Source organism: Hoplias malabaricus, chromosome 3 (genome assembly GCF_029633855.1).
Source record: "Hoplias malabaricus isolate fHopMal1 chromosome 3, fHopMal1.hap1, whole genome shotgun sequence".
NCBI classification, from domain to species: domain Eukaryota; kingdom Metazoa; phylum Chordata; class Actinopteri; order Characiformes; family Erythrinidae; genus Hoplias; species Hoplias malabaricus.
In genome coordinates this window covers 16,846,934-16,870,142 of record NC_089802.1, presented here as the reverse complement: position 1 = coordinate 16,870,142, position 23,209 = coordinate 16,846,934, and the positions used below count along the sequence as shown (strand labels likewise).

The window sequence follows — 23,209 nt, the reverse complement described above, 5'->3', positions numbered from 1 at the left end:
TGTGTGTGTGTGTGTGTGTTGTCTTTTTGCTTTATAATAGATAAATTATTAAGAAGGAAATTCGTGCCTTTCAATGCATTTAAAGACTGCTTTGGAGCTATGTGTGGTCCAAAATGTCTCCCTATGTATTCATTCCTTCACTCCTTGTGCATTTGCATGCACAAATGAACACTACTGAAAAGCCAATCCTCCTACCAACATGTGTTTTTGGATTGTAAACGAGAGCAAACAGAGGAAACCCACTCAGACACAGGGAGAACACAACAAACCCCAGGGGGGTATTCTATGAACCAGGATTTCTCAGTTAGCAAGCTAACGTAAGCCCAAATTTAAGGACTGTCCAATATAAGAACCTTCCTTTACTTTGGGCTCTGATGCTGTGTGAACATGACACTACCTTTAGACCCACTGTACCACCCTATATATATATATATATATATATATATATGTGTGTGTGTGTGTGTGTGTGTCTGGCTGTTTGTGGGATATTTATGTTTGACCCCATGAACTTGAGAATGAAAATAATCCTGTGTTTGTGTGTAGGCAGAAGGAATTTGTGTGTTTGATTTTGCATCTGTGTATCATTATTCATGACTGTAGTGTTTATTTGTGCCCCTATGCTGTGTGTGTGAGAGCATTTAGATGGTCACATGACCAGTGTGTTTGGCCCAGTGTCGCTCAGTCTGCTTCAAGACGCTTGCCGGAGGTTTGTGGAGTGTCCTCACGCAAGTCCTGTCTCACCAACCCAAACACCTCCCTCCCACTGCCTTCCTCTCTCTCTCTCTCTCTCTCTCTCTCTCTCTCTCTCTCTCTGTTCCTTGTTGTTTTTCTCTCCCCTTCTCTCTCTCCCTCTATACACACGCACACACACACCCATATTACATATACATACCCTACCAAACAACCATAACATTATGAACACCTATTTGTTTCTAAACTCACAGTCCATTCTCTCAGCTCCACTGACAATACACGAGAAGTCTGTAGTTCTACAGTTACAGACTGTAGTCCATCTGTTGTTCAGCATACTTTGTTGACCACCTTTCACTCTGTTCTTCAATGGCCAGGACCCCAACAGAGCAGGTATAATTTGAGTTGTGGGTGGAGTTGTGAAGTGACACTGACATTGTGATGGTGTGTTATTGTTTGTTGTGCTGGTACAAGTGGATCAGGCACAGCCGTGCTGCTTGTGTTTTTAAACACTGTGTCCACTCACTGTACACTCTGTTAGACACATACCTTGCTGGTCCACCTTGTAGATGTAAAGTCAGAGACAATGTCTCATCAATGGCACAGTTTGTGTTGGTCGTCCACTAGTCCTCCATCAGTTGACACTGGACGCGGCCCACAGGATCCCATTGCCTGAATGTTTTTGGTTAAGTCCAGCTTACACATTATAATCATACACAAGATAAGATGTAAAATATCCTATGCCAATCCATTAGAGCTTCACATAGGGCCCACCCCACTTTCTTCCTACCAGCAGCCACACAATTTCAATTGTTCCAATCCTACAGCTAAGCTAAGCTAAGGTTGCTGTGGCCGTTTATCAGCAACCAGCTACCCTTAACATCTACGGTCACTGACTGAGCCCATCACATGAGTACCCAAACCACCCACTGCATCACTAGCTCTTCACAGGGGTCATCAGGTAGGCATGTCAGTGTTTCGCTGAATTAAGCCCACAACACCTCCAGAAGCCTCAACAGTGAAGTCTGGCGTCCCAGACCCACCCCCCTCTAAGCCAGCTTTACAGTCCTACAGTTTGTATATCTTGTGTCCTGCCCCAATCTCTATGCTTTTTTTTTTCCCTTAGTCACTGCTGTTATTATTTTCCTGGTCCTGCAACCAGCTGCTTTCCATCAGGCCCAATCAGTGCACTTGGAAAAGCTGCTCTGCAGATTTCAGAAGCGGTGAAGAAGCGGAACACATTTCTTCCGAGCGCTGCTTTCCTAATGAGGCTCGTAGTGTTTGCACATCACCATCAGTGCTGTATCCATGTATGATCTTCTCTGAAGACTCTGGAAATGCCTTGGATCTGACGCCATGTCTGAACCCGTCACATAGTGCGGTGATCCAATCAGTTCACGTCACTTTCTTCCATGTATCACGACTTACGTCCATTTATTTTCGAGTAAAATCAATACAGCACTGATTTATGTGGCTGTCATGTTTCAGACAGTTTTGTCAGAGACTCAGCTTTGACTGTGATCAGTAATTGTGTAGTTGCTAGCACACAAACACACTCGAAAAAAAGGCACAAATCTTAGATTGCCAGCTTACAAAAACAGGGAATTCTTTTGTGTGCCTCACTCGAGAGTTCACATGTGAAACACATGTGTGAAACATCTGTGTGTGTATGTGTGGGAGTGTGCTTACTTGTGTGTGTCTGTGTCTATACATACATACATATATATGTGTGTGTGTGTGTGTGTGTTTCTTGGCATGTGTTTATTACAGGAGATCTCATTACGTTGACCTCCACTGCATAGCCCTCTTTGACCTGATTGAAATGGATCCAGTTGAATTCATAGCTCTTGGGGCTTTTCATTGATCTACTATGCACTCAGGCCAGAATGCAGTCTTAAACAGTGTTAGCTTTGATCCGACCTTGATAACTCCTGAGTGAAACCTCAGAATTAGACCCTAACAGGATGCGCCAGTCAGTGAAATCGCATCAAATATTTGTCACTTTTTGTCACCATTGACTGTTACTTCTTTTACATCCTTCAGATGTTTGTTGCTTTTTGAAACAGACCTCACTGACTACAACATGTTGATGTATGATTGCAAAAGTCTGTAACACACCCTATGAATCCTGATTATATTATTTTAAAGGGAACTTCTATGATTGGGGGAACTCTCTGGTTTGTTTACATTCAGAAGTGCCTCATCTTTTAATGTGGAATGGTATGTTTGAGGAGAAAATGACAGTTTGTACATGGCTGAAGTTTCACTTCTGTACGATTTTTTTTACTGTTAGAATGATTAAGTTTAGTTTAGTTTTGTAGCACTTTCACATAGTTTCGTTTTATGCAGCTAGCCTCCTGAATACACCTAAATAATCTGGAACAGCAAAAATAAGTCAGTTTTATTCACCTATGACACAGATATAAAGCAATATACTTTTATATTTTCATGAGTTCTCAGTGCCATATTTCTGCTGTGAGAAGAGAGAGAGGAAGCCTAGCATGTCTGACCGAGCCACATTGTTTGTTTACTTGATTACTGAAACCAGGGCGTTGTAAAAACATTACGTTTCCAGCACCCAATCAGACTGGAGAGCTAGCAAATGATAAAAAAACATATTCTGAAATTTATAAAAAATATTTTTTATTAATTGTTTATTTTACTTTTTTTACGATTGTGAATGTTGCCTTTAAGGCTTAACCCTGCATTTTTAAGGTATTATATCGTATATACCAACATAATACCTGGTATGCCTTAAATACAGTAGTTACCCTTTCTCATGCGTAGTGTGGATGTCATAAAGTCAGGTTCAATATTTCATTATGTGTTCATATTAAGACTGTAGATCAAGCTCTTTTTTTAGTGCCTCCTAATGTTTGTGTCCTTATCGGTAGATATTTAGTGTCTTTTGAAATCTAACATCATAAAGTCATATATTCTTGTTTTATAAAGTGTCTATGTTTATGATTAAACTACTCATGAGCAACTACACAGGCTTATGCTGGGCATTATAATGTTGTGTGTTGTTTCATAGGAATTGTTAACAAAACACTTGGTGGGTGTAAGTGAGTTTATGAAACATCTCTGGGTTATACATTTTTGGAATTTGTTTGGTCCATTTATTAAATATTGTCACAATGTAAAGATGAATTGTTATTTAAAACATAGAACAACAATGATACGACAGCAAATATTTATACAGTTCCAATCATGTTTCAATGTCGTTGTGGTGGAACCTTCAAGGGTACAGTTCATAGTGCCTTCACTTAGAAAATATAACTGTAACATATTCTGTAGAAGAATTGTTTACTATAATGTCATCAGTATTTACTATGCTTTGGATTGTTATAGTTGTACATTTTACATTATAATATTAATTTCCATCCAATAGCCACACTGTTATTCCTTTCAGTAAACGTAAAATTTTCATGTTTCTCAGTTTGTTTACTAAAGATTCACTGAACTTTGTAACAGAGAATGGACAGAGAAAGGTGTCTCATTGTTTTGTCTTAATCTCTTCAATTTATGTGTCTGTGTGTTTATAGGATGCTGGAATACTCTCTTAACCTCCAGAATGTCAGTTTCTCTGCTGTCCGTACTGTCCGAGTGCTGAGGCCACTTCGAGCAATCAACCGAGTGCCCAGTGAGTATTTATGCCATTTACAACTCATCACTTTGCACCGTGGGTCATTAAGCAATTACTTTATACTTCAGGGTTTTCAGGGTTTTATTTTCAGTACCAGAATTTGTATGTTTTTATATATTTTTAAATCACATAAATAACATTTAATCAATTATTAAGAGTAATTTATTTAATCTAAAAATCCTTTGGTTTTCAAATTTGGTTTTCAAACACTTTAAAAAAGGTTAATTCACTCCTGTTAAGATAGTATGCAGTGGGTTATACTCCAAATGGAAGAATTGGGTTTAGTACTATTGGCCTCTATTTCAATATTCTATTTCAAGTGCTGGGAATGACAATATTCCCAGCACTTTCTCTTTAACACATTGTCATTTGCTCTGGGTAAGAGCATCCAATTGTGCCAGTTGTTTTAAAATAGATGTATCAAGTAACCAATGGGTTGTGTCAATTAATCATGTCTTATTATGTTGCTTTCCATGTTTGATACTGTACACTTAGAGGCCTAAGCTATTTTTGGCATTTCCGTTCAAAGTGCACATCATTACTCTTCACAAAATAAGGCGGTGAATGTTAATTTCACAACCTGTTAACACTGCAGAGTGAAGCAGCTGCCATGTTTAGATGGCGTGACTTACAGTCGTGCTCCTCAGGCAGGGGGATTGCGTAATTCTGATTGTGTGGTGAGTGAGGATGATCTAATTGACATTTAGTGTTGAAATGTAGCTGCTCAGTGGTGTGCAGTTGCAGTAGCACGGCTGTCAGGCAGCTGAAGGAGCGTCCAGCCTGAGCCCCAGCCAGCAGCTGTCTCTCTTCACCACTTGTCTCGTGCCATTCAGGGTTTAGGGAATGGAGATTTATAGATTATTTTCCTCTTCGTTGCCTTTTACAACTTGCTGAGGCACACGCACACACACACACACACACACACACACACACACACACACACACACACACACACAATACACACATACGCACAGAAATGCATACATACACACATCCAGGCTACAAAGAAGAATAATGAGAAGGGTCTTGCACACACACAGATCCTAAGGCGGGGCAAGGACATTGCATATGCCTCCTCATTGTTTACTGACTCTTTTAATCACTCTCTGTACCAAGAGGATGCCCGCTTCCCTTCTCGTTAATTTCCCATAGAGCCTTGCATGGATAATTCTTTCTGAGAGGCCTAAATCAGAGGGTGTACCATTCAGACTAACCCTATTAATCTGGCCATTCCTCCACAGCACCAGATTGAAATATATGGGCATTTCTGCTAGTCACGTCTACGAGTGAGAGAAATTCATTTATCATTGTAAAATAAAGTACATATACTGTTCTAACTAGTAATGCAGGATTTGGCATTAAAAACCACTGTGAAACTACAAAATGTATTTTTAGAATTTGCAGGGGTTTCCTGATAGTCTAGTGATGCCAGCGCCATCTGTGAATTCTCAAAGCTGGCATCATTGGCCTCTTGTTTCTGGATGGGTAGGCTGGTCCTCTGACTTCCTCATGGCATTATAATCTGTAAGCAGCTGTAAAAAAATTAGGCAGTTAATTTTCTCCTCAAAGTATGTTGACAAATCCAGGTAGTTCATTAGTCTTGGAGGAATCACATGCTGCCTCCATCCTCCATACTTAGCTTGGTCGCATTGAATGATAAGGGGAATCATTTACATTTCTGCCATCTGGGGCTTTTGTGCGGTCTAAAGGGTTAAACAGTGGCAGAGGGCTGTTCCTGCTTGGATCTCTATGTTCCTGTTGTTTGTCCTTTGTTCCATTCTCACATTGAGTTGTATATAGCTCAATGTTTTCAGTAGTATTACTTCAAACAGCACACACTAAAATGGTCAAAATTGTAAAAATTGTAACTATGTTTTTGGTTAATAATTAAATTATTTTTGTAAATTAAACATAATCCACCCCCTTTGCCCGTCAGTCTTGGTTGTGATTTAGTGCAGGCTTGATTTAGTGCAAAATATTCATCATTTCTGACCCAAGTTTCACTAAGGCATAAAACATCAAATTTCTGATCCATTATTATTGCATGTATAATGACTGCTTTAGAGTTAAGTGCTCTTATATTGAGTAGGCCAAACTTTAGGTCTGAGGGGATGATACTGCGTTCTATTTCTGATGGTTTAATGTTGATTGGGTTATTGGGGCATGCTGTTTTATATTTTCTGGGTTTATGTTTGATTCGGGGGACAGACACAATCTTGATACTGTAACAAATGTTTATATTTCTTAGACCAAGCTTTGTAGATACATCCTCCCCCTTACTCTGGGCAAACAGATGGCCATTATCTGTAAGTGTATCCTTAAAATCACTTACCTGTTCGCTCTGTAATCTACTTGCCTGGTTTGTGCTGGTGGGTGGGATAAGTCAAGCCTGGTGTAGAACATCCTCAATGTTCCCAGAGAGAACTGCCGAACCTAGATGACTAGGGTGAAGCCCATCCCGGCGGTTGAGGGCAGGATGTTACTGAAAAAACTCCCAGTGGTCGAGGTAGTCCATGCTGACAGTGCCACACCAAACACGGAGCCAGGAGTGGAGTGTGAAGAGCCTGCTGTACGCCTCACACCCTCGTCTGTAGGTGGGTAGGGGGCCGGAGACGACAATCCTGGCCTTCTTCTGGTCTTCTTCCGAGCGGTATCCAGAAGCGAACGGTAGTGGTCCTTCAGGACCACGACGGTGCTGAAGTCCTCACGCTGCCGCAGCGCCGAGGGAAGTCGCCTGGCAACATCCAGGACACAAGCACCTGGGAGACAGGACACAGTAGCATTACTTTTAGTGCCTGAGACTCTTAAATGTCTGACTATAGAGTCGCCGATAATAAGAACACGGCCCTGTTTAGCTCTCGGTGCCGGTGCAGGTGAGGGCCAGGAGCTGAGCACCTCAAACCGGTTGGTAGAGGTAAAAACTGGCTGCGGTAGAGGGGGAGACGACCTCGGCTTCCCACGCCCACGCTGACGCTCCCAGCTCAGAGCTGGAGCAAAGATGGCCTGCTGAGAGCTGGAGTGCCAACGGCCGCGTAGGAGGCGTCGCGGTCAGCCTCGAGCCTCGTCTTCTCCCGCTGGAGCTCCGTCTGCTTCTCCAGGAGACGCTGAATTCGGAGGCCCAGCTGCTCGAGCTCCATGTTGAGCCTGGAAAGTGATCGTTCGTCTGCGGTCGCCATAATCAGGAGAGTAGAGAAGTGTTAGTTATTAATATGAAAAACAACAATAAAAGTGGTAGTGGTATTAACAGTGAATTTAGAAAAACACTAAGTACAACTAACAAGGATAAGTTAGCAAAGTATTAACAGTAAAGACTTTAAGTACAAAGCTTAGGAACAGTACTAAAGAGCAGCAAACAAACAAACTGAGCGCGCAAACTGTCAGCGGGAAGTAACGACACAGTTTAGAGAACCCAAACCCAGAGAACCCAAAGATATGACCACAGTCCCCTTAACCCCGAAGACTCTGAGGTTGCAGTCGTGAGGCGTGGCGGATGGAGGGTTCAGGAAAAAAAAAGCGCAGTACATCCATTCCTCTCAAATTTACTGCATAATTACTACCTGTGCCAATCAAAAGTAGAAGGACAGTTAGGGAGCAGGCACCTTTATTTGTTATTCCAGAGTCACGCCAGCTAATTAGCGGCTTAATGGAGGAATTCATTCAGAAATAATTCTGTCTCTAATTCCCCCTGCTGTGGGGGGATTATTTGAAAAGTTGGGGAGATGTGGAGTGTCTGTTTCGTTGGCCTCCCATTTGTCTTTTTTTTTCCCCCATTTGTTTTAAAGCTCTAATCCAAACATGTGGCGATGTAATAAGGAGGCAAACTCATGCCATCCATCATTTGACTCTCTGACTCAAAACACAGTCACACTCAAAGAGAATCATCGCAGTTAAGCAGGGAAAGAGTCAACAAAACAAATTTCATGCATGAAGACTTCAAAACAAAATATTTTACCTCCAGAAATATTCACTTGTCTATATTAAGTCCACATAACTCTTCTGAGATGCTCCTTTCACTGCAAATAAAATATCATAGTAAATGCAATCATCTTAAATATAGTTCTAGTTAATATATCTAATATTTCTCATTAGGGGAGTTTTATTTGTTTGTTTGTTTGTTTGCTACTTTGACTTGGCTGAATAGCCTAAAAATGTTATTACTTCTCTCATAATGAGAAATCTTATATATATAGACTCAATTAAAATAATTTTATTTTAGAAGACATTGCTTGTTTGTATTTCTTTCACTGCACCTTGTTTTTTTTTTCTTTCTTAATGAGTTGAATATCCTGTTGTCCTCCAGTCCCGTGGCTTGATTGATTAAGGAGTGTGGCACATCCGTCAGCAGATACGAATCCTGTACAAGCTTAAAAAATAAGCTACAACTTACAGCAAACTCTCTACCCTATTGTTTGCTGATAGCGGAGAGAAAACCCTGACAATGTTGCCTTATCTGTAAATGCCTGAGAGGGTATCCTCTTGCTTAAAAAGCCCTTTCATGTTTTATGTACTTATTATTTTCCTCCCTGAAGTCCCTGTGACATGATTTATGTGGTTTTATGAACAAAAACAGACTTTAATTTGTTTTTGTTTGACCGTTTTCACACTGTTTTCCCATAAAGGAGCATTTTCTTTAATAAGTCTTCCTAATGTTATCAATCATCTATTAAACGGACACCAGGTGGCCATGGCCAACACATCTGGGGACCCATTCTGTGGAGCATGGGACTTCTTAATTCTATGGAACTGCTTTATTCAGGGGTTTGATAGTATAATAATAGATTTACAAATATATATAATGATAGATAATTAAATATTAAGTGCTAAATTGACATTACTTCTTTAAAGTTAAACAGTCTATTTCTTGTTTCTGTGACCAGTATATAATGACCTGTTTTCTGATTGGCTGCTTTTAATATACCACATTAATATAACAGCCCATATGGGAACATGATGGCACAGTGGTGCAGCAGGTAGTGTGAAGAGTTTGGTGTGTTCTCCCTGTGTACAGGTGGGTTTCTTCTGGGAGCCCCGCTTTTCCTCCTACGGTCCAAAAACGCAGGTTGGTAGGTGGATAGGTGACTCACTCACCGCGATCCTGAACTGTATAAGTGGCTACAGATAATGAATGAATGAATGAATGAATGAATGAATGAATGAATATTGGAACATTTAGGATTCACAACCTAAATAGTGGTGTTACATTTTTGGATATATGTCAATGCATTGGGTTTTGTGACATCACAAAAACAGTAAAGGCCAATATAGCCACACATGGGTTGTATTGTCTATGGACACAATGATATATTTTCAAATTATATTATTATTTATTTATATATCCATGCAGTTTTTCAATGGTATTGGCCCTTTAACTTAACTAAAACGTTGATTAGGCTGGAATAGCAAATGTGCTGGATTTAAATATGTTCACATCTAGGGGGCAGTTGGAGGTTAAGCTGAAAAAAAAAGTCACTCTCTTGAGTGGCCATTATTATTTGGGCTGAAGGAAAGTGCCATAGTCAGCGTGTGTTGGGGTGAGGGAACGGTCATGCATTTGGAGGGGTGGACATGTAGATTAGTGCCAGAAAAGAGAGAGAGCGAGAGAGGAGGGCAGCGAAGGAATGTTCTTGGGACGTGAGGTGATTAGGTTGTAGGATTATGGAGATGAAGAGTAGAGTAATGAGAGAAGGAGGGCTGAAGCTCAAGAGAATGCTATAGATACAATGTCTTTGCTCAGCTATGCTTTAAACAGCAGATGAAAAAATCTGTATTAGATTCCACACCACCTACAAGGCGGGAAGGGGCGTCACATTATTTGATTACAAAAGAGCGATTACAAGTTGCTGACAGTTTGGGCGGCCCTTGGGCATCTGTGTGACGTAATGACAGCATACACTGACTCACTGACTAGAGGAAATATCAAATTCTACCAAACTTGAGCACAAAAATAGCAATCAACTGCATCAGACTGTATCAGAGTCTCTTTATTCAGGCTGTATTTTTTGTCCAAAACTTTAAAGATGACAACACTAATTGAAACTGCCCATGTCATAGCAAGTCAGATTCTCCTTGATCTGTCCCCATGATCCATACCAGTTTCACTCCACCCATTCAGACCGGAGCTATAAGGAATATTTCAGCTTGGGCTGCTTTTTGAATAATGCACCACAGAGGACAGCTAACTGGAACATAGGTTATTTCCATATATCAGTTCTAAAGGCGTAGTAACAAAGCCAGGGATAAATTAAGGTTGGAAAATGAATTATTATTATGACTGTTACTGAAAGCACACAAACATGATAAATGCACTGCTGAAACTATGTTCTTTGGAGTGAGGGAGCGCCATCCAATATTTTAGATGAGTTACAGTGGATTTTATGATCCAGAAGTAATCATTCAATATCAGTGCTTGACCTCACTGAAGTTTTTGTGGTGGAATGCAATCAGTACCTCACAGAAATATGTCAACATCTAGTTACTACAGAAAAGGAGGACAAACTGTCTATTAAAACATTTCAATCAATAATAAATAAATATCCAGAATGTATACTTTCAGTTCAATATAACCTTAGTTTTTTTAAATATTTTTTTAAATATTTAAAATTGAATGAAAATGGAAAGAAATTACAATGATGCATCAATTTTTGCATATTTCTGACAAAATCATTACATTTCATGCTATTTTCTGACCCAAAAAAGAAGTTTAAAAAATGTAAAATGTTTATTTATTTATTAAAAGTTATTTATTTATTTATTTTTGACATAAGGTACGTGGATACATTTTGAAGATGCATACTCAAACCTGTCAATATAAACTACTGAGTGGAAATGTAATTAATTATTCATATAATTTTAGTGCAACTGATTATGTGATTACATAATTTAGATTTGAATATAGTATATTATATTCATTCATTATCTGAAACCACTTATCCAGTTCAGGGTCGCAGTGGGTCCAGAGCCTACCTGGAATCATTGGGCACAAGGCAGGAATACACCCTGGAGGGGGCACCAGTCCTTCACAGGGCAACACACACACTCACAGACACTTTTTTTGAGTTGCCAATCCACCTACCAACGTGTGTTTTTGGACTGTGGGAGGAAACCAGAGCACCCGGAGGAAACCCACGCAGACTCTGGGAAACCACACCAACTCCTCACAGACAGTCACCCGGAGCGGGAATCGAACCCACAACCTCCAGGTCCCTGGAGCCGTGTGACTGCAACACTACCTGCTGCACCACCGTGCCGCCCTTAGTATATTTTATATTTGGTCAAATAAGGTATAGAGTTAAGACTGGAATTTTTCTGTTATGCGTTTGTGTGTGTGTGTGTGTGTGTGTGTGTATGTGTGTGTGTGCATGTGCGCTAAACAAGAAACAGAAGGAATGAATTCTTGTGAGGAATGGTTTAATGGTGAACTGATGTTGCTCCAAACAAGGCTCACTAACCCAAGGAAAGGGTGATTGATAGGAGTCTGGTAAAGTGAGTATATGAATCAATAATTGATTATTGTTGCTGTACAGTTTGTAAACTGTGAGCGTATCCATTTTAGTGCCCCTTAATGAGTTTTGTTTAGAGAGAAAATGGAGTCGAAGAGGGTAAGCGTCATCCTTTTCTGAGCCATACTGAATTAGTGCTGGCAAGACCAAGCTTTTTCATATTGGGAGTCGGAGGTGCTGTGAAATATGACTGCCCTTGTGCGTTAGGAGTGATACATTCACGGGACACTGGAATTGATGTCCATGTTTTTTTAGGCCTCAAAAGTTTAATCCATTTAACACGGAAGTTTCTCCTTTCTAATCCATGGGCTGGCAGGGGATAAACACAGTGAGTGATTAGAACAGCCTAGGCCTTAGATCCAAAAATATGGCATAAATGCTTCATTCCCTGGTGCTTTTGATTTTAGGCTTGTATGGTGTATATGAAGGACTCGAAAGGGCAGGCTATCTCAGGGGTATCATTCCACTGTAGCTCTGGGACCAGAAAAGTCCCGGCACATGGAGTCAAGCCATGGGGAATGGCTTTTTTCTTTTTAAGGGAATAAATAAGCTCAGATAGGGTATTTAAAGACTGTCTACAGAGGAAATTTTCTCCTCAAGATATATTTCATGTGAGTATTTCTGAAAATACTTTAGCCACATGTTGAAAGCTAAAACCGTTTAGTGCCTGTAGTTTTGCCAAGATTTAAAGAATTAAAGACCAAAGTGTTTTTCAGTGTCCTGAATTCTTAGGATCAGATATTCTACAGAGGTACACAGGCCTCTGATATATAAAATGTGAAATGCAGTTTTGCCACATAAAATACAGATTTTGCTACACACCGTTGTCTGAATAATACACTGTTTACAACAAGGAACCTTCCAGAACAAAATCGTTGCAGGACAGGAAATATTTTGGGGTAGCATTGTTTCATTGATGCAGCAGTCCCCAAGTAAACAAGGTTTCTCATTTGCTGCCATTATTTACTACTTTCTTTTTATTTAAATAACATTCACTTCCACATTCATATCATTCTAAAATGTATGCTCTGATTACTCATTTGTGCAGGATTATCAAATAGACACTTCATATCAAAGTAAACAGTTCTTGGCCATTTTTAGTGACCCTCCTGATTTTCTGACAATAATCAGAGTCTAGTGTGCACAGAAAGCCAAGAGTATTTCAGTCCGTATTTTGATAAACAGAAGAAAATGTACTTAGAACATGTCTAGACTTGAATCTTTGTAGGAGAAAGTTGCCAACTATGCTGTATTTTTTTAAGTAGACATGATGCAACCAGTATCAAGGTTTGGCGTACTATTTTATGCTAATCAGACAGAATATACTTTGTGTGGCCTGCTAATTATTTCCATGCAGGCATTTGGAAACTGATCCTGACATCTACCCGGTCCTTTTTATATATTTAAAATGTGATAATTGATGCAGTTGAGGACAGAAATTCAATTAATTCCTTACTGGCCCCTTGTGATCTTTCAGAAATGAAACCTAGATTTCCATTCTATCTGGAATCTAATATTTTGAGGAACATTAGAGAAGGAAAACTCATATTGTCTGGTATTTCATAGTTCTTGCCTCATAGGTGTAAGCATTCAGAGAAAAGATTTTTCTCCAGAGCAGCATCCTGTTCAAGGAGAATCATTTCTCCGTTAGCCAAAGACAGTGATGTGTGCCACTGTCAATGATTCGCTGCTTGTTAGGGCCTTGTTTGCCAGCCTCAGTGGTTGAGTGAACCACTACTATTTGGTGTCACTAATGAGCAGAGGGCCAAAAGTACATAAATGCTGCAACTAAATGCAGAAGACTCGCCCTGAGAGTGTACTGTGGTTATACGGCAGGCCATTTTCCTGCTTCTTTCAAAATCACACTTTTACTAATTACAAGTGAATAAATGGAAATGAACACAATATTATATGAACAAAATATTATAAATGCTAGAATGCATTTCTTGGTCTTTTAGAAAAGGATTTCACTGTTTTTAGCTGTTCCATTGAGCTACAAATAAGATATAATTATACACTTGTGTTCATAGATCAGCATTCTGACAGTAATTTGAACCAAATTTGAAATAAGAGCAATGACCAGTGTATGTATTTACTCAGCTGTCTATCTGATCATGCTGGTGTGACCTGAACTCAGTAATTAGTGTTCTTCTCCAAGCGAATGCAGGCTTCCTTCAAAACATGAATACAAAGTTTGGATTCATGTCTTGGAGAAAGCATGCATAATTTCTCTCTCAGCATGGTAGCACTATGTAGACAAAAGGTGGGGTTTAGCTAGTAGTGGGTAGAGGGGAGAGGAGTTTATATTTTATACATGTTTTAATGCTGCACAGCATGGCACCTCTGTGTGGTGATATTTAGACTGTAATGCACCAGTGCTACATATGTAAAAGATAGCTTGCATTTCTCAGTGTGATTACTCTGGTGAAATAACAGTTAAATAAAATTTAAACAAAACAAATAAATATATCAGATTGAGATTGAACTCTATAAACAATGCAGTACTTTATATTTCAGTAGTTTTGTTTTCTTCTATCAGGATTTGCTTTTACAGGCTGTGGATTTTGAGGAACTAAACCTGTCTGTAAAATGATGAGTTTGAGAAACGAGACGGCAGCACAGTAATGGGTGCTATAAGCCCACACCGCAGACGGGTATTTTATCTTGTGCGACAGATCCTTCATTGTCATTCATTTATTTTGGCTGCAGATAATGCCTTGCTGCTTATCGCCACTCACTCTCCCTCCAAATGTATAAATTACAGCTGGCTGCGGTGGTTCCGGCACCACATGGAGGCTGCCAGCCGCTTGGGTGGGATTACCTCGCTTCAGCACTTACTCCCACAGACCTCTATAGGAAATGATTGTCATCGTTTATGCTCTACTCACCTGCTTAAAAAAAATATCCATTGCATGTCTGCTGTAGACCCGAGGCCACTGTGAGACATTACCCAGACTCAGCTCTGAGGTTATCTTTCTTCTATTTGCAATTTTATAGCCCTGTATAAACATTTACGCTTGTGGTCTACAGTAAGCCCTCATAAACTGCAAAGCGAGAATGCAGAGAACTGAGTTTGGACTTATTGAGCATTTACGATGGATGCATTCATATAAATCCTTATCACTTTACTAGAGCTGATTTTGTAGCCTTTTTTATGCCTCTAACTATTGTGATTTTCCCTTCCTATTTTTTTTCCCTGCAGGTATGAGGATACTGGTCACTCTCCTGCTGGACACACTTCCCATGCTGGGCAATGTTCTGCTGCTCTGCTTTTTTGTCTTCTTCATTTTTGGGATCGTGGGGGTCCAGCTGTGGGCAGGTCTTCTTCGAAACCGCTGCTTTGTGCCAGAGAACTTCACTTTGTAAGTGTTTAGTGGCTAACTCCAACATTGATAAAAGAGTACAGCTGTTAAAGCTAACTCCTGGTAGTCTTTTCATTGAAATAAAACTTTTAAATTACTCCCAAAGCAATACCTTATCTAACAATAACTGTGATCAGTTGTAAAATACTTGCATGCTCTTTACATTCTCAGGAATTAATTTGCAAACATTTTAATGATGTAATTGTAACAAGTTTCTGTTGTAATTTGTTCAATTAAAAATATCGTTATTTTCATAATATTACCCATTATCCTGATGCATGTGCGTAAGTGGTTAATTAATGAATAAAAATGTCAACGGGGAAAACATAGTTATAAAGCAAAAACTGAAAACATCTAATCATTTATAAGAACAGAACACTGCCATTACAAACACAACAGGCTGCAGAACTGCAAAAATGACTGACAAAACATGGCTGGATACTGGAGGTGGGTCTCAATTCAGGGGCTGTATCCTTTGAAAGACGTGGTCTAGGAAGGTCTGTCCTTAGAAGGCTGTTTAGTGTCCTTTGAAGGCCAAACCGAAATGGGACAGTCTACTCTATGGGGGATTTCAAGTTTGACTGTTGTTACCTTCACTAAACACGGCATCTTTTTGTCCTGCGCCTTAACTTTGATTTTATTATTTTTTATTATTCCTTCAGACCCTAATTTTTAACACACGTTAAAGGTTTATATATTTTTCTAGCTAAAAATTAAATAAATCATACTTTGAAACAAACACAGCCCTTTTTGATTGAAAGCTCTCCCACATGTGTTTACTTTTATAACACCTTTGTGGATTTACATTGTTTTTGGTTATTTGTTTATACTTATAACTATTAGTCCATACTTTCATACATTTTTTCACAAAAATCTCATGAGGATTTTGAGTAGTTTTATTGAAATGTATTAATTAAACAAACGAACATTCTCTTTCTCTGCTCCTTCTTGTCAGTCGCATTTCCCTTTTCTCCGACATGCTCTCATCACAGTATTTGTAACACAATGCGCATGACAGTAATCTTTAGCCATCGATTATTTAAGTCAATGAAAAGGGAACGGCTACATCAGAAACTCCTTCTGAGGTGAATAGAGCTCAACAGCTCAACTGCTTCAGTCGCTCTGTATTTTATGTTGTTTAACATCTAATTCTTAGATAAGCACTACCGTGGTTTAATAAACTGCTTTTTGTTTTGCTCCTTAAATGAAGGAAATGTTTGAGTACATTTTCCTTCTTAATATTTCTATCAATATTATTTGATAGTAAGTACAGTATGTTTAAATTCCCTTTCACTTTCCTGCTAACACTGCAATATTATGAAATCCCTGTGGCAAGCAATGAACCATGGGATATCTCGACTGGTGAAGGATAGTCCTTTTGCATCCTTTGTTTCTCGGGAAAAAAAGGCAGCTTATGGAGGAGTCTTTGTTGGCCACATATGAAGGAGCCTCCGAAATGGGACGGCCTAGTCATGCCACTGTGATGTAATCTGCCTACAAATGCGTCCCTAGAAGGATGCAGCCCCTGGATTGCAACTCACAGAAAGACAGGAAAAACAAGGGCCACCTGTGATCTCAGTCACATCATCTCTGAGAGCTTCACGGGTGTTGGGCCTGAACAAAGGACACATGAGGAAGAAAAACCAAAACAGAAGCACATGGCAAACAAAACACAGTAGGAACACGTGACTTCAAGATCAAGGAGAAGGCAGATTAGGATTATAATTAGGACATTATTTTTTTCTTTCTAGCTCCAATTAGATGCCCTGTACTGTTATTCTATTAACCACACAAGGAATTAAGGAAGAGAATATACATCATCGGCAGGGTGGCTGGGCTTGAATAAATCTTTTTGCAGAGCTGAGAGTGGCTGGCAGTCATGATTATGTAACATTAAGCCTATCCTAAAATGTTCAATTGCTGTTAAGAAATAAATTTTTCATTGGAGCCCGGAAGCTGAAGGGGAGGGCCCGGATTTGTCCCGTCGGGTAATTGAAGCTACTTGTGCAGCTAATTCGCCACGTCACTTTTGCTCTGAGGTGAATTTATGTTGACAGACGGACCAATTATCCTCTGTCAGAAGGAAGCACCATTAGAGCGAGGCCTCTTCAGGCCCCTGTCCTCTGGAGGTAGTTAGTGCTGAACCCTCTGCAGCCTGACTGGTGCTTAAATGGCTGTTCCAACTATATACTCTACAAGATACTGAGGCTGAGATAAAGAGTTGCACAAAGCAGCAAGTTCTGGACTTAGGACCATAGTGTCCAGAAAGCGGAGTCTATAACCAAGAAATTAAAATGTATAAACAGATGTGTCATTAGGTCAAGACCTTATGTTTTTTTTGTAAACAGAACATTTCTGTATATAACCATCCAGTTTTTACATGTGTAAATGATCAGTTTGGGCTTGTCATCACAAGTTCCTCAGTTGTGCTTTTAGTCCAGAAAAGGAAAATGGGTTTTGACTCTCCTCTGACAAAGGTTCAAGATCTAGTCAGTCATTGGCTACTGCATTAATTTATTGATTGACTACTGACATATGGAAATAGTACCACATGCCCACATAATAGAAAATGTATGCCTTAAAACATCTGCACAGTGAGGGCCAAATGTGAATGTAGCATTAAGAGTTGTATCCTGGAACAAAGGGTAGAACATTAAATTGATAAATATGAAGTAAAATTAAGCATATGATCGTCTACATATGCTTAGAAGGGGATTCTTGGAGGCTAGTTATGCTAGTTGGCTGATTATTTTAGGTTTCTATAACTGCAGATAAGTTCAGTAGTTCAGTAGCATTTAACCCAGGGTTTTGGGTTCTATATTGTTGAGCAGGTTAAATATCTTCAGTGATTGTGTGTATTAGATTGTTGGCCTTTTGTTGCAGTAAAATAAAACCTACATCTAGGAAGGGTTTACATGAGATAATGTAATGTCTTTGAGGATTTGTGTGAATTTGGCCATTAGAAATTTAGTAAAGTCACTCCAGCTCATCCAACAGGTATTGATTAATGTCCCATTTAGTCAGAATATGCGGTTCCACTGCTGTACAGCACCAGTGTTGGGGGTTTTAAGTGGTTTTAGCCTATGCAGTATCATTGGACAATAAGTTACGTATTATCAATGGGTGTGTCTTAATGTAGCTGCACCCATTGTATTATTATAAAGGGTGTTTACAAACATTTGGACGTACACTCTGTAACTACACAATTTAACTGTGCCAATTGTTAATGATTGGTCAAATGATTATGAATGTGAATAAGCATAACTGCCATCTGTTCATTGGGAGTTGTTAACTTTTTCATTGAGGGATTTTTTTAATCTTTTCACTCCACTTTAATGCTATATGTAATAGCCAGTCACTTATATGCTTTTTTTCTGTATCAGCCCTGAAAACCTGCACAAGTACTATCACACAGAGAACGACGACGAGAACCCGTTCATCTGCTCTCAACCTAGAGAGAACGGCATGCGTCAGTGCAGCTCTATCCCAATACTCTTTGAGGAGGGACTCCAGTGTCAGCTGGACATGGGAGCATACAACAGCACAGATAACACCACCTGTGTCAACTGGAACCAGTATTATACCAACTGTTCCGCTGGAGAGGTCAACCCATTCAAAGGGGCCATCAACTTTGACAACATTGGCTATGCCTGGATTGCCATCTTCCAGGTGTGTTTTATGCACAAACTCCAATATCTAGCAGTTCTATATGTCTTCATTTTTTTCCAATTACATTAAATATATGTAAGAATACAGTTGGAAAAATAGGGGCGACACAATCTATCACTGGGTAGGATTTTTATATGGATGTTTTTTGTATGTAAACATCTTCAAGGTGAATGTGTCATATCCTCCTGCAGCATTGTCCTCAAAAATACACATAAAGAACACAGCACTGTTTCTGTAACTTACAAGTAAATTTTTTCATCACATTCTCACAATCAGTGTCTGCCATTTTGTAGTTTTTCAGTTTCATTTTCAAACTCTAACCCATCTGCAGTACCATCATTTTATAGATAATAATTTCAAGCCCACCCTCCCACTTTGACATACAGTGCTAGTAGTGCTCAAACATGTCTCATTCATTTGCCTTGCTTCATTTCCTCTGCAGTAGTTCTGCGCTCACCCAACACTTTGGGAACCAGTGATCTAACCTCTGCACTGGGTTGCTTCCTGCAACATTACATTGTCATTTGTAGGAAATATGTGTGGTTTTTGCTATTAATTTTGCTCAAATTGCTTTTTTTTAATACTAAAAACAATGTGTGTTTGTTTGCACCCTGTTCACCATATGTGTGACGCACACCCAGACGAATGCAAACGTTTGGAAAGTTTTGGAAAGTTGACGTTATGTGGGGGATAAAGTTGTGTTATATAACCCTGCTGCAGAGCCAGAGGCTAGGTGTATGTTCTGCCTTTGGCTTGCAGTTTGAAGTTTTGTGTCTCAGCTTGAGCTTGCCAACAAAGTTGTGAGCTCAAATTGAATAGACTAGGAGCCAGGAATGTACGATACAGGAGTGGAAAAGGAATAAGGGATAAGGAAACAGGGTCTTTCAAGTATGTAATTGTGCAGCTCTTTGGATACGTTTGCAAAGAAAACCAAGGAGAATGAGGACACTTCAGAGGCTGACTTATCAGAGGGAGGTCCAAAAAGGACAAATTGACTCACCTAAAAATTAACCTACCCCTCATGATTCCTCTTCTTTTAGCCCTATGTAATAGTGGTAATAGTGGTAGAGCTTGTGGTAATGTGATAACAACACAGTGGCATTATTGTTATCAACTATTGCATTGAATTATATTACACAAACAAAAATTATTTTATCAGTGTCGCTGACACACAGCTTCAGGATTTTGGGCTCCTGGGTTCAAATCCCACCTCAGGTGTCTGTCTGTAAGGAGTTTGGTGTGTTCTCCCTGTGTTTGTGTGGGTTTCTTGCGAGCACTTACAATAGTCTGTACTTACAAAAGTATGCCCTGTGATGAAATGGTGACCATAATACTAGATAAGTGGTTAGAGACAAAGAATGAATGAAAGAATGTTCATGTCATATGAACCAGCAAATTTCTTAGAAATTTAAACCATGTTATATAACAAGTTTGAGTAAAATGCTTTTAAAACAGCTTTTAAAACAAATGCAAAAGAAACCATTTAATTGAAGAGTACGACAGTTGTAGATAACTTTTTATCGATAACGATTAATGTTCTCAGAATATGTCCAGAAAACATTTCTTGAAGAGTTCCTCTTGAACACGCCAACGTGAAAATCCAGAGGACCACTCCTGGCATAAAGCCATGGCACAATCCAAGTTGAAAAATGTCCTTCAACCTGTTTCATGTAATTACATGTTTCCACCAAAGTGGCCTCCAAAATCCCCAAACATGATGTGCAATTTTACATAACTTAAGGAAGGCTCCATTAGTATTCGTTTACTTACTTTTATCCAACAATCCAAAAATGTTCTCTTTTTCTGACACTTGGTTCTGTATTCAAACAGTGAAGCCAAGGACTGAGGATTTGAGTGGTTGACGATGATGAGTTCAGCTGTCCCTATTAACTTTGTATTGCCTTTTAATCTCAGAGTAATGATAAAGTTTTAATTTTTCAGCATATTACAGCATGGTGTCCTTGTTTTAATCACACATTGAAGTCACACAAAGTGCCATGTGAGTCTCACTGGGGGATGCTGCTTGTCATATTTTTGGGAATGAATCAAAATAGAAATCTATTAAATATTTAGAAAGCTGCCATGTCCTGGAGACGGCCAGGGATTCAAGGCTTAATCTTGCACTTGCAAGTTGCCAATACCGTGGCCTGGGTGCTAGACGCCTAATTTACTGGCTCGAAAATGAATTAGCTGTCTGACAGCTTCTCGTCCCGCTAGCACGCTCGATAGTGACCCCAAATTGCTGAAGTGTTTCTCTCCACATGCTGACTGTGTGAGGAATGACAGATGGGACAGAGGGAGCAGAGGGGATTCAGCACAGTCAAGTTCCTCTGAGCCCGCAAGACTTTCAGGACCTGCTCAAACATCGCAACACTTCCTAATGATGCCTATCAGGTTCAAAACAACAGCTGCCCTGTTTGTTCGGTACACTCTCTGGGGTGGGCAGTACACCATCAGTACCTTTAGATAGGGCACTAAATTTAAGTAACATTGATTCCATGCATGTATGACTCTTCACTCTATGCCTTTTTTTATATAAAATATAATTTTTTCGCACCCTTATACTGTGCTATGGGCAATCACACTCCAAGTGTAGAGATTTTAGAATGAAATCACCCCTTTATCTGAGTATCTTTAATCAAAGTGCTAGACCTGCATTCATGTGAGACCTACATAGATGAGGTTAAACCATGTTACGTATAACAAAACAGTGAAAACAGGAATGCAGAGGGGGCCAAATTCAGTATACACATACAGTGTGTTTTTATGTCTACCAACTACAAATTACTATTGCATATCAAACTCCACATGTTATAGCTAATATAACCAGTGATGCTAAACTTATACAGTGTGGCATTTAAATTACTGTACTCTATATACATTACAATACGTACAATGTATATTTCCCTTTACATATTGCTATCACAATAGTTAACTTAAACATTTTTTGCAGCCTGCTTAAAATTGACAATAGAGTGGTATGCTTTGCAGCAGCTGCACATGCTCAATAAAGCCACAACTCTCAATAAATGACAATTATGTGTTAGATGGATGTGAATCCCTTTTAGCTTTGGACTAAAGTGGACCAGGAGTGACAGAACGTCATCAGTTATCACCATTCGTTTCCTCACCTCGCTAATGCTAACATGTCTGGATGCAAAGCCCCCATCTATGTTCCTTTAAAATTTTTCCAGATGAGTAAAGGCTGGCTGAATCTATGGATAACCAAACTTTTGAACCTGTAGTGTATATATTTTTCTAGGTAACTAGACACTGGTCTGTTCTCTCCATTTTTCTCTTCAATTTTGTCTTTCCCCTGCAGGTCATCACTCTGGAGGGGTGGGTGGACATCATGTACTTTGTGATGGATTCACACTCCTTTTACAACTTCATCTACTTCATCCTCCTGATCATAGTAAGAGGCTTTTGGCTCTTATTTCTTGACCCTAGCAGATCATATGTAAAGATAGAGCTCTACCGGTGTTCTCCAGTTGCATTTAGGGACAAGATATAGCCTAGTCCCCTCTAGTCCTGTTACAGCAGAATTATCTCTTCAGGCTTATGCTTTTAAATGACAAATCATTACTTCAAACAGAGTACATAATAAAATTGTGCATGGAATATGTGCGTGGGGCATTGATGGGTTTTTTTTTCTAAGGCAGTTAGCTGTAATATTGTAGATGCATTCTTAAATACTAAGAGCTGTAGTTGATAATAAGGAGTGGTAATGATGCTACTAAGCTTTGACATTACAAGCTTTTGATTGCTTTATAATAAGTATTAACCGCAATATGTTGCATTTAATAGCACTGCTTATTCCTTCAAATATATTCAAATGATGAGATATATTGAAATCAGATCTTCAAAGTGTTTCCACTAGATATTTCAGTTATTTTAACTGTAGTAATTGTAGCATTGTATATGGTAACATGGGTGGCACGGTGGCGCAGCAGGTAGTGTCGCAGTCACACAGCTCCAGGGACCTGGAGGTTGTGGGTTCGAATCCCGTTCCGGGTGACTGTCTGTGAGGAGTGGGTGTGTTCTCCCCGTGTCCGCGTGGGTTTCCTCCGGGTGCTCCGGTTTCCTCCCACAGTCCAAAAACACATGTTGGTAGGTGGATTAGCGACTCAAAAGTGTCCATAGGTGTGAGTGAATGTGTCTGTGTTTCCCTGTGGGGGACTGGCGCCCCCTCCAGGGTGTGTTCCTGCCTTGCTCCTGGTGATTCTGGGTGGGCTCTGGGGTGGGCACCACGACCCTGACTTAGATAAGCGTTTACATATAATGAATGAATATGGTAACATGCATTCTGTGTGATATTGAGGCATCGATCTAGGCATAATAAT

The 23,209-nt window shown here is 39.6% G+C and overlaps 1 protein-coding gene across 2 annotated transcripts in view; it reads left to right on the top strand.

Moving 5' to 3' along the window:
• Positions 1–23,209, top strand: part of cacna1g (calcium channel, voltage-dependent, T type, alpha 1G subunit) — a 279,098-nt gene that overhangs the window by 133,533 nt on the left and 122,356 nt on the right. For both annotated transcript variants that reach the window (XM_066666013.1, XM_066666011.1), the window contains exons 5-8: positions 4,236–4,333; positions 15,038–15,197; positions 18,581–18,866; positions 22,189–22,281. In XM_066666013.1, the coding sequence (XP_066522110.1) occupies positions 4,236–4,333; positions 15,038–15,197; positions 18,581–18,866; positions 22,189–22,281 (637 nt within the window). The remainder of the gene's footprint in view (positions 1–4,235; positions 4,334–15,037; positions 15,198–18,580; positions 18,867–22,188; positions 22,282–23,209) is intronic.